Source organism: Ornithorhynchus anatinus, chromosome 10 (assembly GCF_004115215.2).
Source record: "Ornithorhynchus anatinus isolate Pmale09 chromosome 10, mOrnAna1.pri.v4, whole genome shotgun sequence".
In the NCBI taxonomy this organism is placed as follows: domain Eukaryota; kingdom Metazoa; phylum Chordata; class Mammalia; order Monotremata; family Ornithorhynchidae; genus Ornithorhynchus; species Ornithorhynchus anatinus.
Window position 1 is genome coordinate 13,275,542 of NC_041737.1, and position 16,920 is coordinate 13,292,461.

Consider the following 16,920-nt stretch of genomic DNA (forward strand, 5'->3'; position numbering starts at 1 on the left):
GAGGAGCGGAGCGTGCGGGGTGGGCGGTAGAAAGAGAGAAGGGAGGAGAGGTAGGAAGGGGCAAGGTGATGTAGAGCCTCGAAGCCTAGAGTGAGGAGTTTTTGTTTGGAGCGGAGGTCGATAGGCAACCACTGGAGTTGTTTAAGAAGGGGAGTGACAGGCCCAGATCGTTTCTGCGGGAAGATGAGCCGGGCAGCGGAGTGAAGAATAGACCGGAGCGGGGCGAGAGAGGAGGAAGGGAGGTCAGAGAGAAGGCCGACACAGTAGTCTAGCCGGGATATAACGAGAGCCCGTAATAGTAAGGTAGCCGTTTGGGTGGAGAGGAAAGGGCGGATCTTGGCGATATCGTAGAGGTGAAACCGGCAGGTCTCGGTAACGGATAGGATGTGTGGGGTGAACGAGAGGGACGAGTCAAGGATGACACCGAGATCGCGGGTCTGCGGGACGGGAAGGATGGTCGTGCCATCCACGGTGATAGAGAAGTCTGGGAGCGGACCGGGTTTGGGAGGGAAGATGAGGAGCTCAGTTTTGCTCATGTTGAGTTTTAGGTGGCGGGCCGACATCCAGGTGGAGACGTCCCGGAGGCAGGAGGAGATGCGAGCCTGAAGGGAGGGGGAGAGGACAGGGGCGGAGATGTAGATCTGCGTGTCATCGGCGTAGAGATGGTAGTCAAAGCCGTGAGAGCGGATGAGTTCACCGAGGGAGTGAGTGTAAATGGAGAACAGAAGAGGGCCAAGAACTGACCCTTGAGGAACTCCAACAGTTAAAGGATGGGAGGGGGAGGAGGCTCCAGCGTAGGAGACCGAGAATGATCGGCCAGAGAGGTAAGAGGAGAACCAGGAGAGGACAGAGTCCGTGAAGCCAAGGTGAGATAAGGTACGGAGGAGGAGGGGATGGTCGACAGTGTCAAAGGCAGCAGAGAGGTCAAGGAGGATCAGAATGGAGTAGGAGCCATTGGATCTGGCAAGAAGGAGGTCACGGGTGACCTTAGAGAGAGCAGTCTCGGTAGAGTGGAGGGGACGGAAGCCAGATTGGAGGGGGTCTAGGAGAGAATGGGAGTTAAGGAATTCTGGGTTCTAATTGTGGTTCCGCCATTTACCTGCGCTGTCACCTGATTTCAGGACCTGGGTTCTAATCCTGGTTCCACCATTTACCTGCTCTGTGACCTTGGGCAAGTAAATACACTTATCTGTGCCTCAATTCCCTCATCTGCAGAATGGGGACTCCAAAGTCTGTTCTCCTACCTAGACTGTGAGCCCCATGTGGGATCTGATTATTAATTAATTAATAATGTCATTTGTTAAGCACTTACTATGTGCAAAGCACTGTTCTAAGTGCTGGGCTAGATACAAGGTAATCAGGGTGTCCCAAATAGGACTCCCAGATTTCATCCCCATTTTACAGATAAGGGAACTGAGACCCAGAGAAGTTAAGTGACTTGCCCAAAGTCACCCGCAGCTGGCAAGGGGCCGATTATTTTACATCTACCCCAGTGCTTAGTGCAGTGCTTGGCACATAGTAAATGTTAAACAAACAGCATTATTACCATTATCCCTAGTTATTATCGCTATCACCATTATTATCATTAATGTTATTGATTATTAACAATAATAATGATAATCCCTTTAATTGTTCTGAGATCGAGATTGGTTTTCAGATTCATTTCAGTTGCCAAGCAAAATCTGGATTTTGGAGCTTCTCACCCATATCCATAAAGCATTCTCTGGTGTTTTGGCCTGGTTCTGGAGGAAGAGAGACATAACTGAATAGATCTTGGAGCTTGGTGGCCGTTGTGGACTTGGGGTCACATATGGCCATATTTGGGAGAGACAGATAGGGAGCTGGTGTGCTGATCTACTGGGCCTCTCCTCACTTCCTTCTGATTCCCCGGGGTATTTCCCTTGTTGCCACAGAGGAGAAAATGCTGCCTTCAAAGGCGGTCGGGGCCAAAATAAAATAATCTCTTAAGTATAGTAGATGTTTTTCCCTTTTTATTTTCCTCCTCAAGACCTCAATGAACTTCTGCTCCCATCATGTGATTTACTGTAGTAAATCCCAGATTAAAAATTAAAACAGGAAATGCAACTCGCAAATCGTAACCGAACATTTTATACTGTTTACCAGCCCCCAAGCCCGGAGAGTGTGTGTTGAAAGAAAGGAGAAGTGTGTATTTCTGAGCAATAGGATTTGCCAATGTGAATGAGGATTTTTGTAACAATAATTTGAGTAGAAAGCCATATGTCACATTTCACTTTGAGCCCTGGGGTGCAAAGGATTTTAGTGGGGATGAGGACTGGGGGGAACAGGCTTCTAAGAGCTAATAGAGAAGCAGGGTGGCCTAGTGGAAGGAGCACAGACCTGGGAGTCAGAGGACCTGGGTTCTAATCCTGGTTCTGCCATTTAATTGCTGTGTGATCTTGGACAAGTCACTTCCCTTCTTTGTGCCTCACTTACCTCATCCGTAAAATGGGGATTAAGCACCTGTTTTCTCTCCCCCTCTACTAGGCCCATGTACGACGGGGACTGTGTGATCCAGTTGAGTTGTATCTTCTCCAGTGCTTGGCACATAGCAAGTGCCTAACAAATATTATTAGAGCAGGAAGCCATAGTTGGGAGCTTTTTCAGTCCTGACTGGAAACTCTGTCTCATGTCTTGTCAGAAATTTAGGAAAGGTCATTCAGGGAGTGCAGCTCTGAAAGCTGTGGGAGTGAGCGCTGCCATCACCTATATAGAAAAGTTGTTCACGCACAGTGAAATGGGTAAGACTGTCATGGGTGAAGTACTTGCTCAAATCCATATGTGGAGGTTGTAGAAAGCTAAATCCCAAATTTTCTCTCAGTGGAAACTGGAAAATTGCCATCCTGTTAACCCAGGGATATTGTTCCATGACTTCCTAAGAATCAAGCAACATGGTCTAGTGGATAGAGCACGGTCTTGGGAGTCAGAAGGACTTGAATTCTAATCCCGGCTCCACGACTTGTCAGCTGTGTGACCTTGGGCAAGTCACTTCACCTGTCTGGGTCTCAGTTTCTTCGTCTATAAAATGGGGATTAAGGCTAAGCCCACGTGGGACAGGGTCTGTGTCCAACCCGATTAACTTATATCTACCTCAGTGCTTAGTACTTAGCCCGGCACATAGTGTTTTACAAACACCATTATTATTATTATTATTATCTATTAAGCTTACCTTTCAATCAATTAAGTATTTTTGTTTCCATAATTTCTTTTAAGTAATCCAGTGTATAAAATGAAAGCAATCTTCCCAACTGACCAGTATTGGAGTTAGGCGGAAACTAAATGTAGCAGGTGAATGAACCCACAGAGAATTTGAATAGTACTAATTGCAGACTGAGAGACTAGCTAATTTTTAGAAGTTCCTAGTTGCCATCAGGCTGTTGAGCAAAGGAGAGGTTTGAGGAAATTGAGCTTGTCATGCCCAGCCCTTTTAGGCAATGAGTGGAACCAGTGGATTGATAGTAAGAGCAAAAACAATAATAATAATAACTATTGTGCTATAATTTTAAGGGCTTACTATGTGCCAATCACTGTACTAAGCACTGAGATAGATACAGGGTAATCAGGTCAAACACAATCCCTGTCCCACGGGACCCCCTTCAAAGCTTATTGAAGGCACATCTCCTCCAAGAGAACTTCCCAGACTAAACCCCTCTATTCCTTTTCTCCCATTCCATTCTGCATCTCCCTGACTCCCTCCTTTTGTTCTTCCTACCCGCCCCTGCCAGCCTCACAGCACTTAGGTGTATATCTGTAATTTCATTTATTTGTATTGACATCTGCTTCCCTGCTTCTAGACTATGAGCTTGTTGCAGGCAGGGGATGTCACTGTTTATGTTGTATTATACTTTCCCAAGTGTTTAGTACAGTGCTCTGCACACAGTAAACGCTTCATAAATACGATTGAATGAATGAGTGAATAAATAGGAAGGAGCCCAGTTATCGAATCTCCATGTTACAGATGAGGAACCTGGGACACAGAGAAGTCAAGTGACTTGCCCAAGGTCACGTGGCAGGCAGGTGGTGGAGTGAGCCAAGTTGTTGCCTTAAAAAGAACCTAATAGAGTTTTGCTTTTAGAAACCAAGTGAGTTTATATTTTGGTCACCTAGAGAGGTCTTTGAAGTCAAACCCAGAAATTTTTTTGCAGGGGGATCTCCGAAGGCAACGAGAATGTGAGCGCAGTGGTTTATTTGTTCTAGTGGGGCTGTTGCCGGCAAGAGGGGGCGAGTCCTTCAAGTACTACCTGCCCCACTGAAACTTTAGGCAGCAGTGACACAAAGGTTGGTTAAGGGCTAGGGGTTGCAGTGGAAGGAAACAATTTTCAATCATTCACTTAATCATATTCATTGAGCTCTTACTGTGTGCAGAGCTCTCTACTAAGCGCTTGGAAAATACAATTTGGCAACAGATAGAGACAATCCCTACCCAACAACAGGCTCACAGTCTAGAAGGGGGAGACAGACAACAAAACAAAATAAGTAGACAGGCATCACTACCATCAAAATAGATAAATTCCCCGTAAGGAAAGATGATATATTACATCATTGCCTCAGGACGTGGCTGTTTGGATTCACAGAATTGCTGTAACTGGAGGGATTGGGCCCATATATTACAAGTGTGTCTGTTCAACCTTCACTTCATTGTTAAAATCCGTCCTTTCACCTCCATCCAAACTGCTACCTTGTTAATCCAAGCACTTAGCCTGTCCCTCCCTTGATAACTGTAAGCCCGTCAATGGGCAGGGATTGTCTCTATCTGTTGCCGAATTGTACATTCCAAGCGCTTAGTACAGTGCTCTGCACATAGTAAACGCTCAATAAATACTATTGAATGAATGATTAACTATATCAGCCTCCTTGCTGCCGTCCTATTTCACTTTGGTGTCTGAATCATTTTTCTACCAAAACGTTCAGTCCATATTTCCCCTCTTCAAGAACCTTCATTGGTTGCCCATCCACCTACGCATCAAACAGAAACTCCTTACCATTGGCTTTAAAATACTCAATCAGCTTGCCCCTTCCTACCTCGCATCACTACTCTCCAACTACATCCCAGCCCGCACACTTTGCTCCTATAACGCCAACCTTCTCACTGTATCTCGACCTCAGCTGTCTCGCTGCCGACCTCTCACTTACATCCTGCCTCCGTTCCGGAATGCCCTCCCTTTTCATATCCGACACCCTATTACCCTACCCCTAGCCCCACCGCACTAATGTCCGTACCCGTAATTTATTTATTTACATTTATGTCTGTCTCCCCCTCTAGACTGTAAGCTTGTTATGGGCAGGGATTGGGTCTGTTATATTGTTGTGTTATACTCTCCCAAGCGCTTAATACAGTGCCCTGCAAGCAGTAAGTGCTCAGTGAATCCGACGGATTTTTTTTTATCACATTGAAATTTTGGGGGTGAAGTATCTAGGACCGTATCACAGTCCTCCAGTGATTTGGACAGTTCGGTTCCCGAGACAAGTTGGTAAATGTAGTCTAATAAGCTTTTCGTGGGCCACAGTCACAGCATTAATAGTGTCTGTTTCACTCATCATGTAAACATTAACACCTTAAATTTAGTTGTTTGGTTCCTGCAGATTTTATGTTTAGAGGAGTTATCCTTTGAAGGACACTCTTTTGGGTTCCTCCTCCTACCAACGTCATTTACCAACAGAACAAACAGTTACTTCCTGTAGTGGGGCTGTAAGGCTTTTATTCACCCTGAGAGAGGCAGCGTGGCTAAATGGATAGAACACGAGCCTGGGAGTCAGAAGGACCTGGTTTCTATTGTCGGCTTCTCCACTTTGCTGTGTGACCATGGGCAAGTCACCTCACTTCTCTGTGCTCAGCAGAATTCGGTGGGGTAAAAAGAAAGAGTCTGGTGCCACTAAAGTCCTAGGTACCAGCTGCTAACCAGGGTGTCCCCTTGGACATAAGGACCTGTTCTCAGAGAACCAATACTGTCAACATGACTGCTGTCAGTCAATCAGTACGGAAAGAGCACAAGCCAGTCTGGCGGTTTCACTTTCACAACATCTCCAAGATCCACCCTTTTCCTCCATCCAGACCGCTACCACGTTAATACAATCGCTCATCCTATGCCGACTGGATTACTGCATCAGCCTCATTTCTGATCTCCTAGCCTCCTCTTTCCCCCACTTCAATCTATACTTCACTCTGCTGCCCGATTTATCTTTCTACAGAAACCTTCTGGGCTTGTCACCGCCTCCCCCCCCCCCCCAAATCGCCAGTGGTTGCCTATCAAACTCCGTATCAAGCAGAAATTACTCACTATTGGCTTCAGAGCTTTCCATCACCTTGCCCCCTCCTACCTCACTTCCCTTCTCTCCTTCTCCATCCCACCCCGCACACTCTGCTCCTCTGGCACTAACCTTCTCACTGGGCCTCGTTCTCACCTGTCCCACCGTCAACACCTGGCCCACATCCTCTCTCTGTCCTGGAATGCCCTCCCTCCTCAAATCCACCAAGCAATCCCACTTCCCCCCTTCAAAGCCCTAGTGAAAGCCCACCTCCTCCAGAGAGCCTTCCCAGACAGACTAAGCCCCCCTTTTCCTTTGCTTCCTCTCACCCCATCTCTCTCCCTTTGCTTTACCTCACTCCCTGCCCCACAACACTTATGTATGTACATATCTATAATTCTATTTATATTAATGCCTATTTACTTGTTCTGATGTGTATATATATATATCAGAGAAGCAGCGTGGCTCAGTGGAAAGAGCCCGGGCTTTGGAGTCAGAGGTCATGAGTTTGAATCCTGACTCGGCCACCTGTCTGCTGTGTGACTTTGGGCAAGTCACTTAACTTCTCGGTGCCTCAGTTACCTCATCTGTAAAATGGGGATTAAGACTGTGAGCCCCACGTGGGACAACCTGATTCCCCTGTGTCTACCCCAGCGCTTAGAACAGTGCTTGGCACATAGTAAGCGCTTAACAAATACCAGCATTATTATATCTAATTCTATTTATTTATATTGATGCTACTGATGCCTGTTTACTTGTTTTGATGTCTCTACCCCCCCCCCCCCCCATTCTGGACTGTGAATCCATTGTGGGCAGGGTTTGTCCCTCTGTTGCTGAATTGTACTTTCCAAGCGCTTATTATAGTGCTCTGCACACAGTAAGCTCTCAATAAATGCAATTGAACGAACATTTTTATCTTAGGGCGCTGTAGGACATCCAGTTGGAGATACTTTGGATACAGAGGAAGTCCAAAATTGCAGAGGAGGAGAGAGGTCAGGGTTAGCAAGATAGATTAGGGAGTCATTCACAAAATGCTGGGAATTGAAGTTGTGGGAGTGGGTGTTCTCTTCAAGGAAGTGACTAAATTGAGAGGGAAAAGGGGATCCAGGACACCCAATTGGGAAGTGAGAGACAGAGGAAGAGGCAGAGACTGTAAGCTTCTTGTGGGCAGTGAACATGTTTACCTTTATACTGTACTCTCCCAACCACATAGTACAGTGCTCTGCACACAGTAAGTACTCCAAAAAATATGACCGATTGATGGATCGATTGGCAGAGACGTGTCGAGTTCCTGCCCTGGAGAAGTGGCAGTGGATAAAATGGAGAAATGACTCCATTTTTCAAAGCTTGATTCTTTCAAATGAGGAGAACCCTTGTGCTAGGCAGTGCCTGTAACCTGAGATGTTAATCCTCCTCAGGTGTTGGGGTTTATGGGATTTCTTTTAAATTTTGAATCCCATGGCTGATATGGGGACAATAATAATGGTATTTAAGTGCTTACTATGTGCCAGGCACTGTACTAAGCGCTAGGGTGGATACAGCAAACGGGGTTGAACACAGTCCCCATCCCATCTGGGGTTCACAGTCTCAGTCCCCATTTACAGATGAGGTAAGTGAGGCACAGAGAGATGAAGTGACTTGCCCAAGGTTCCACAGCAGATAGGTGGTGGAGCTAGAATTAGAACCCACGACTTGATTTCCAGCCCCGTTCTCTATCCACAGCACCATGCTGCTTCCCTACTTCTTTTTGTTAGTTCAGAGATAGTTGCTGTATTTCATGTTCTCATCACGGAGCCTTGCTCCAAAGTGCTTTCAGAATTACACGAGACTGTAAGCATGTTGTGGCCGGGAATGTATCTACCAACTCTCTTATACTGCACTATCCCAAGCATGTATTACAGTGCTCTGCACATGGTAACCGCTCAGTAATTACTACTGATTGACCGATACACTGAACAGTGATGTTTTGCGGCTCAGTTCTTCAGGACTTCAGCTGTAACCTATACTGTACTATATTAAGCTATAGCCACTTGTCTGCTGTGTGACCTTGAGCAAGTCACCTCACTTCTCTGCATCTCAGTTACCTCATCTGTAAAATGGGGATTGAGACTGGGAGCCCCACGTGGGACAGGGCCTGTGTCCAACCTGATTTGCTTGTATCCACCCCGGAGCTTAGAACAGTGCCTGGCACATAGTAAGCGCTTAATAAATGCCATAATTCATTTATTTTTTATAACCAGGTCAGATCACGTCTCCTAGCTCCCGACAGCACTTACGTACATAGCATACCTTTACACTCCACTATTTCCCTATATGCAATTTATTGTAATGTCCATCTCCCCCTGTAGATGGAAAACTCCTCATGAGAAGGGATCATATTTCCTGCCTAAAACAAGCTTACAGTCTAGTGGACAAGTACAGTGCTAAGTGCTTAGTACAGTGCTTTGCACGCAGTAAGCGCTCAATAAATACTACTAAATGAATGAAAGTGTGGGGAAGCTTACTTGGCTGGCATGTAGATGCATAATGCGTGTGGTTTTTAATACCATAGATTTGTTGATAATACCTGTATCTTATGAGGAAGGTTTACAACCATTTTTCAGTACGTTTTAATTCAGATTTTGAAACCACACCTAGAGGAAACAGCGCTGGGCTATTTTTATGTACTTCACTAAGTTTTTTTTTTTTTAAAAAAAAGACAAACCGCAGTGATATCCCTGCTGTAGAAGGGATGATCACCTAATAGAAATTCATATGAATAACACTCACAGCAGCCCCTTATAAACTTTCTAAATGTCACCATGAAGATTAAAAGCCTTGGCTTTGCCCAAGTGAAAATTTTAAATTCAGATCTCCCAATGTTTGTTAAGATTGAAAAAACCAGAACAGATACTGTGGCAGTCTTAGCAGTTGATTTTCCACTGGTGGGTTTGGAATTTAGAGCGGCCTATTTAAAGTAATAATTTCCAAGGCGTGATAGTCCAGCTGTTTCCAAAGTACCAGTTTATGCTAAGCTGATTCTTCTTAATCAACTGTGTCTTCATCTTCAAAGCTACACATGGATTTTGAGCCTGTGAAAATGACTCTGTGACCTTGATATTCACCCCACCCTAACTCCATAGCACTTGTGTACATACTTTTAATTCATCTGTAATTTGCTTATCTATTTATATTAATGTCTGCCCTGCCCCCCACCCCCAAGATGGTGAGTTCACTGTGGGCAGGAATGTGTCTATTTTTTGTTATATTGTACTTTCCCCAGTGCTTCGTACAGTACTTTTCACACACTTAGTGCTCAATTAATATGATTGAATGAATCAATGAATCTTTAAACTATATATTATAAATTGCTTATCCACATTAATGTCTGTCTACCCCTCTAGACTTTAAGCTCATAATGGCCAGGGAACGTATCTGCTAATTCTGTTGTTTTGAACTCTCCTAAGCACTTAGTATAGTGTTGTGCACAGAGTAAGCACTCAATAAATACAGTTGATTGATATGAAAGAAGAAAGACTCCAAAGAGCAAGGTTAGGAGTGCAGAAATGTATCCAAGACAGAAAGATCAAAAAGTGGTAACCTAGGGAGAGTTTTTTGATCATAATCAGGCCTCTGAAACAAAATGACCTACTCGTTTTTTCACTTGAAGAGGCAGTTAAAATCTGATGCCATTCCATTTGCCAAGTGTGTTGTGATCTCATTCATTCAGTTGTATTTATTGAGCACTTACTCTATGCAAAACACTGAACTAAGCACTTGGGAGATTACAGTATAGCAATAAACAAACACATTCCCTGCCCACAGTGAGCTCTGACAGGGCTGCCAGGATCTGAAAATGTAATTTAATTAGGTTAACAGGACCAAGTAAAAGGGTAGACCTGAAATGTGGAAGGCACAACCTACCGTTAAATTAGTAGGCTGTCTAACTCTTCTTGAACCTTGGTGTCACCTGCACTCTTATGCCTAGGCATTAAGAGGAAGTGGGCATCTAAGAATTTGAATTCTTTCTCTGGTGAAATAACCGAAGGGTTCATGCCATATTTGGGTTGAAACTGAGAAAAGACTCTACATGGAGATACTCTCTACTCACTTTTAAAGCAAGGGGGGGGGGTCATTCTCACTGCCTCTTCTACTCATTGTCTCCACAGTCATGTAGAGACAGTGAAGAATCACAAAAATATTGTATGCACCATACACATGAGGGCCTAAATATCTCCCAGTGTCTGACCTGAACTCACCTTTCCGGGAGGGGCTGTCGTGTGCTTGTGAAAGTCAAGTCGCATGGAGTAATTCTGTCTATGGTACCGTGATCCTGATTGCTGGTTCACATTATGAGCTGGTGGACCAAGGGGGAAGGAGAGTTACTGACACATTGTCAGCAAACCAGGAGAAGCCTCAAAAGTACTCCAAGTCTTCTGACTTGGGTCTTTATTTTTTTAATGGCATTTGTTAAGCTCTTTCTCTGTGCCGGTTACTATACTAAGCTCTGGGGTAGATGCAAGCTAATCAGGTTGGATGCAGTCCATGTCTCAACATGGGGCTCATAGTCTTAATCCCCATTACAGAGCAATTAAGTGACTTGTCTGAAGTCACCTAGCAGACAAGTGGAGGAGTCAGGATTAAAACCCAGGTCCTTCTGGCTCCCAGGTCTGTGTTCTGTCCTCTGGGCCACGCTGCTTCTCTCTCCTGGTCAAGGAAGATATGTGAATGTGCCTCTCTGCTCGTACACAACCACATCCACCCAAATAGAGAAGCACACAAGCATGAATTACGAACTGGCGGATTGGCCAAGTATAAGGATTTGCATTGCTTGCAGGTCCCCAAAATTGTTCCTTATCTATCCATTCATTACTTAAGTACAGTGGATTCATTTGGGGGTAGAAATGCCCAAGGCAGTGGGATGCACAAGCCCAGTATGTACATGTCCCCCTGATGCATTCATGGATGAACGAATCCGAAGCAGCGTGGATTAGTGGATAGAGCACCGGCCTGGAGTCAGAAGGCCCTGGGTTCTAATCCAGGCTCCACCACTTGTCTGCTGGGTGACCTTGGGGAAGTCACTTCACTTCTCTAGGGCTCAGTTACATCAACTGTAAAATGGGGATGAAGACTGTGAGACTGTGTCCATCCTGGTTAACCCAGTGCTTAAAACATCACTTGGCACATGGGAAGCACATAAGTACCATGATAATTATTATTATTGTTGTTTATAATATCAGTATCCCTTTCTAGACTGTAAGCTCACTGTGGGCTGGGAATGTGTCTACCAAATCTGTTATATTGTACTGTCTCCAAAATGCTTAGTACAGTGCTCTGCACATAGTAAGTACTCAGTAAATACCATCGATTGAGTGACTGGGGAGGTGAATGTTTCGTGACTCCTAAAATTAATAGATCTTTCACAGGTGAAGTTGTTTTTAGTGGGTTTTAGGGTTTGGAGTAGAAAACTAAATTGATGAGATCTGATGTTGATTTTGAAGGTGGTGTTGGGACCTGACAATTAGAAAGAAATTCTCTAATTTCATTCTGTAAGTAGAATAAAGTGTAGCCACAAGAAATATTTCTGTTAGCCACTAACTCGATTTTCAGATGTCAAGAAAAGTGATGCTGATAAATGGTTTTGTTTCTCAATCCTAAAGATAAGGCACCTTTGTCGAAGAGCCTCCTGTTAGTTCCAAGTGCCCTGTCCATTTTATTGACACTGCTCCTTCAACATTACCAGAAGTACTTCGTTTATAATCTACGCGCTGTAAAGGATGATTTTCAGGTAAGTACTTTGCCATACTTTTCAAGAGGGAATGTGTGAAGGAGGGCAAGATAATGAAGAACTGGGGCTGGGCCATGAATTTACAATGTTCCAGGATCTGGGGCTTCTTCCTTTATGACACCAGGATTATTTGGGATCTAATAGCTTGCTGTTTGCAGTTTTTCTAATAGAAAATTGTTGCCATAGAAACAGCCCACATGAACAGGTATCACAGTATTGTCCCAGTTATCTACTATTAGCAAATCATTTTTCAAGCCGAAGTGACTAGGAAATTAGTACAGTGCCTGGCACATAGTAAGCACTTAACAAATGCCATTATTATTATTATCATTATTATTAGGAAATAAACGCAGCCCATTTACCTTATCGGGATCATATTTTCAGGTGGGCAATTTGCCAGAACAAATTAAGCTTATAAAAATAGACCTCCTGCCGGTAATTCAGGTGCAACCTCATTATAAAGAATTAAACAATTATTGCTCATATTTAATGATAATGAAGAGATCATGTTGTAATATCGTTGTTTCCTTTGGTTTTAAGGAAGGTCTCCCTATGGGCCAACCTTATTATCAAGATTTCCGCTGTATTACTGCATTGGTTTTGTGGAGTTAATTTGTAGGCTGTCTCCCTATCTGCTCATTGCGGGCACAGAATGTGTCGTTTATTGTTATATCGTTCTCTCCCAAGAGCTTAGTACAGTGCTGTGCACACAATAAGTGCTCAATAAATACAGTTGAATGAATGAATAAATATTTAGGCTGATGGGAGATGGGAGGAAAATCTGATTTACTTGTATCCACCCCAGTGCTCAGTAGTGTTTAGCACATAGTAAGCATTTAACGGATACCACAGTTATTATTATTATCATTATTCAAATTGATCTCAATTGTACAGGGACACACATGATCCATTCCAGACTCTTGAAACTTATTAAGCAAAAGCTACTGTAAGCAGCGATATCAAGAAATAATGTTCAAAGGTTACTGATCCCAAAGCAAGTGCTGTAAATAGAAGTAATTATTGCAATGACCTTTTTTTAATTTGGCTTAATGAGAAATATTGGACTGAGGAAATGTGGTGTTGCAGCTTATGACAGTATATTTCTTTTTCAACTGTCAGTAGTCTTCCCTTTTAATATAGGGAAGTGAGGGGAATGAAAATGGGACAGACACCATCTTGTATCAATTTAGAAGAACTAAAAAAAAATCTCTTGCTGAAATAAGCAAAAGGGAACTATGTGGATTCTGACATCTCTTGAAAAGGTCACATAGATGTACTCAATGAAACAAGATATGATAGATTCTGATGGATGGAGTAAAGTATTATTCAATTCATTCAATTCAGTCATATCTATTGAGCACTCACTGTGTGCAGAGCACTGTGCTAAGCGCTTGGAAAGTACAGTTCAGCAATAAAGAGAGACAATCCCTGCCCACACCAGACTTAATGGGATTCTGTTCTAATCTATTAAAGTGTCTTTGTATGAATTTGCAGATCACCTCCTTTGGGAACCACAAGAATTGGGGCATTTTCTTAGTCCTCTACCAAGAAGAAACTGTGCATTCCATTTCATTTGATCCCCCTTGTTTGTCAATCTTTCTAGTTACCATCTGTCACCAACTTCATTTGTTTTCAATATTATTTTTGTGACAAGCCTAACTGTGTAGACAAATACTAAAGTAGATTTTTAGATTTTCATTAGCTTCTTTATTGAAGCCGTCATTCTGGTAAATTGCATGGGAAATATGTTGTTGGAATTTATACTATTAAATGATTACCATTGAGGACAACTTAGCAATAAAGGAAAATCCTTTTCCAAACCTTTATTTCACATTTGATGAAATCATTTCACTTTTTCTCCTCCCATAGAAAGGAATGTTGGGTGGAGTTTGATGTAGTGTGTTTTAGCTCTGAGAGTTACCAAAAAAAATCCCCCACCAAAAAAAAAAAAGTTAACTTGCATTTTAGTGCTTTTTGAAAGGAGATGGCTTACCTGAAACAATTGTCCTTGTAGCTTAGGGAGCACACATGAGAGCTGAATCTTTTATATTTTCCTGTATTGATTTGCTATTAGTTGCTATATAGCCCAGAATATGGGCTATATAAGTTCCAAGTAACCAGTTTAAGGAAACTGAACTATCCTGGTTCTCTGCTTATACTGTTCTGTTGCAGATATGGAGGTTGATAAGTGGAAGAATCATTTGTCTTGATTTGAAGGACACATTCTGCAGCAGCCTGCTCATTTATAACTTTCGGATATTTGAAAGAAGATATGGCAGCAGAAAATTTGCAGTAAGCTTGTTGTTTATTCAGACTCTTAACTTGATTATGTTTTACAGAAGGTATTTCTGTTTAGTTTTCCTTGTAATAGTTTCTTTAGTATGATTACAATCACATTTTTATGTGACTCTTGGATGTGACGTTTTTGAATGCAGATTAAAGATAACATAAGGGAACAAGAGGCTTTTTCAAAGCCAGGTACTTAAATAATTGAACAGCTTTTTGACTGCGGCAAATATAATTAAAGCTGTCTTATTGTTTCTTGAATTTAAGTGGAGAAAGTCTCATCTAGTCTAGTTATCTAGTCTTATCACCTCTAGACTGTAAGCTCACTGTGGACCCGGAACCTGTTTCTTGTATTGTTATATTCCACTCTCCCACCTGCTTACTACAGTGCTCTGCACACAATAAGCACTTAATAAATATGATTGACTGACAGGCTGACTACTTGTTAGTTTTTTTTATGTTAGATGGCTAAGGTTGACATAATATAGATACGTGATCTCAACGCATTTAGAAACTATACTTACCCAAGGCATTTGCAATCTGCCAAAAGTCTACACAGTCTATTTTAATAGAAAAAAAAAGTTGGACATTTGAAAGCATACTGTAATTAGATCCAGATGAATTAACTAGTTCACGTTTGTGAAATTCTCTCATTTTCTTCTGTCTCTCCAGTCCTTTTTATTGGGTTCCTGGATTCTGTCAGCCTTGTTTGACTTGATCCTCGTAGAAGCACTGTACTATTCATTTGGGGTCCCGGCCAGCAGTCTGCCTTCTGGATTGTAAGTAGCTCTTCACGGCTCGGCTCGGTTTAGGGCCACGTGAGTAGGGATGGGTGAAAGGGTTCCTCTGCCCAAGCGTCAAACGATTTGAGCTTTTCAGAGGAAGTAAAATCACGGGATAAAGTGTCAAAATGAAGAATGTTTCTGAATATCTGCTCACTTGTTCAGTGTACTCTAAAAATAGAACCGACTGAAAACATCGATTTGCCCTCTCCTTTTTAAGGGGTGCCTGCAGTGAAGGCTGGGGAGCAGTGCTGAGTACTCTGTGGCCCCAGGTTTTTGATCTCTTTGAGGGGAATGGGTTCTGCAGGCTTGATGGAACCTGAGAAGGAGTGCTGCATTATGTAGGACCTCCCCCCCCCCCCCCCCCCCATTTCAGAGCTCTCTCCTGCTTCCTGCCAAGAGAAGCACCGTGGTTTAGTGCAGAGAGCACAGGCCTGGGAGTCGGGGACCTGGGTTCTAATCCCGGCTCCTCTTGTCTGCTGGGTAGCCTTGGGCATGTCATTTCATTTCTCTGGGCCTCAGTTTCCTTGTCTCTAAAATGGGTATTAAGATGGGGAGCCTCATGTGGGACAGGGACTGTGTCCAACCCAGTTACCTTGTTTCTACCCCAGCACTTAGTACAATGCGTAGCACATTAACAAATACCATGTGTTAAATAGCACTTAACAAATACCATTATTATTATTATTATTATCATGTTTGGAATAAGAAGCAGCAGGATGTATGTTCTCCTTTACTGAAAAAACATCAAAGTTCTCCAGATTGGCTGCTGTAGACCCAGATTGCATGGGAAAATGCCACTCAGAAGACCATTTTGTATCAGTGGTATGTACTGAGTGCTTACTGTGTGCAGAGCATTGTACTAAGCATTTGAGAGTACAGTACAATTGGTAGACATGTTTCCGGCCTACAATGTTTGTGTATTTTTATTTTTTCTAGATTGAAATTTTCGTTATGGGGTGAGTTTCTATTGGAGAATTTTCCCCATGAAGTGGTTTTCTATGGCGTTAAATCCTAAGAATTAGCTTTGAAATTAGAAAACAAAAATGAAAAAAATCCAGTTTTCCATACTTCCCATGTATTCTCTAGCACCTGGGGCAATGGAATGCAGGTCACTGCTTCCGAGTATGGATTTAATAATAATTATGGTACCTAAGTGCTCAGTATGTGCCAAACATTGTTCTAAGCGCTGGGATAGGTACAAGTTAATCAGGTTGGACACAGTTCCTGTCCCACTTGGGGCTCCCAGTCTTAGTTCCCATTTTACAGATGAGGTAAATGAGGTCCAGAGAAGTGAAATGACTTGCCCAAGGCTACGTAGCAGACAAATGGCAGAGTTGACCTCTGACTCCCAGGCTCATTGTCAGGGAATTATGAACACCAGTCAGAAACATCGTAGAGGGTATCAGAGATTCATCTTAGAACCAAGCCACTCCATCTTTCATATTATACAAGTATTGAAGATTCACCATGATTTCAGTTTTGAAAGCTGACTGCAAAATTCCTGTTCCAGTATATCAGTATATCTACCGACTCTGCATTGTACCAAGCAGTTAGTACAGTGCTCTACACACAGTAAGCCCTTGATAAATACCACCGATTGATTACATGCCATTCGGCCACAATTACGTCCTAGAAAGTAAATGGTACATAATAGCCTCAGGCACAACACAGTGTCCACATCCAGTTTGTTGGCAAGGTTTTAAGTGTGTTAAAGTGTGTGAATGCTACGTGAAAGATTCCGTACACAATAAAATCCATAATCATTTGATTGTAAGTCTTGGATTCAAATACTCTGTGTGTCTTGCCAACTGGTTTACT

General features: G+C 43.0%; 1 protein-coding gene across 1 annotated transcript in view; it reads left to right on the plus strand.

Moving 5' to 3' along the window:
- UBAC2 (UBA domain containing 2) overlaps positions 1–16,920 on the plus strand; it is a 195,028-nt gene that overhangs the window by 12,503 nt on the left and 165,605 nt on the right. The window contains exons 2-4 of the mRNA XM_029074151.1: positions 11,904–12,031; positions 14,204–14,323; positions 14,990–15,096. Of these exons, the coding sequence (XP_028929984.1) occupies positions 11,904–12,031; positions 14,204–14,323; positions 14,990–15,096 (355 nt within the window). The remainder of the gene's footprint in view (positions 1–11,903; positions 12,032–14,203; positions 14,324–14,989; positions 15,097–16,920) is intronic.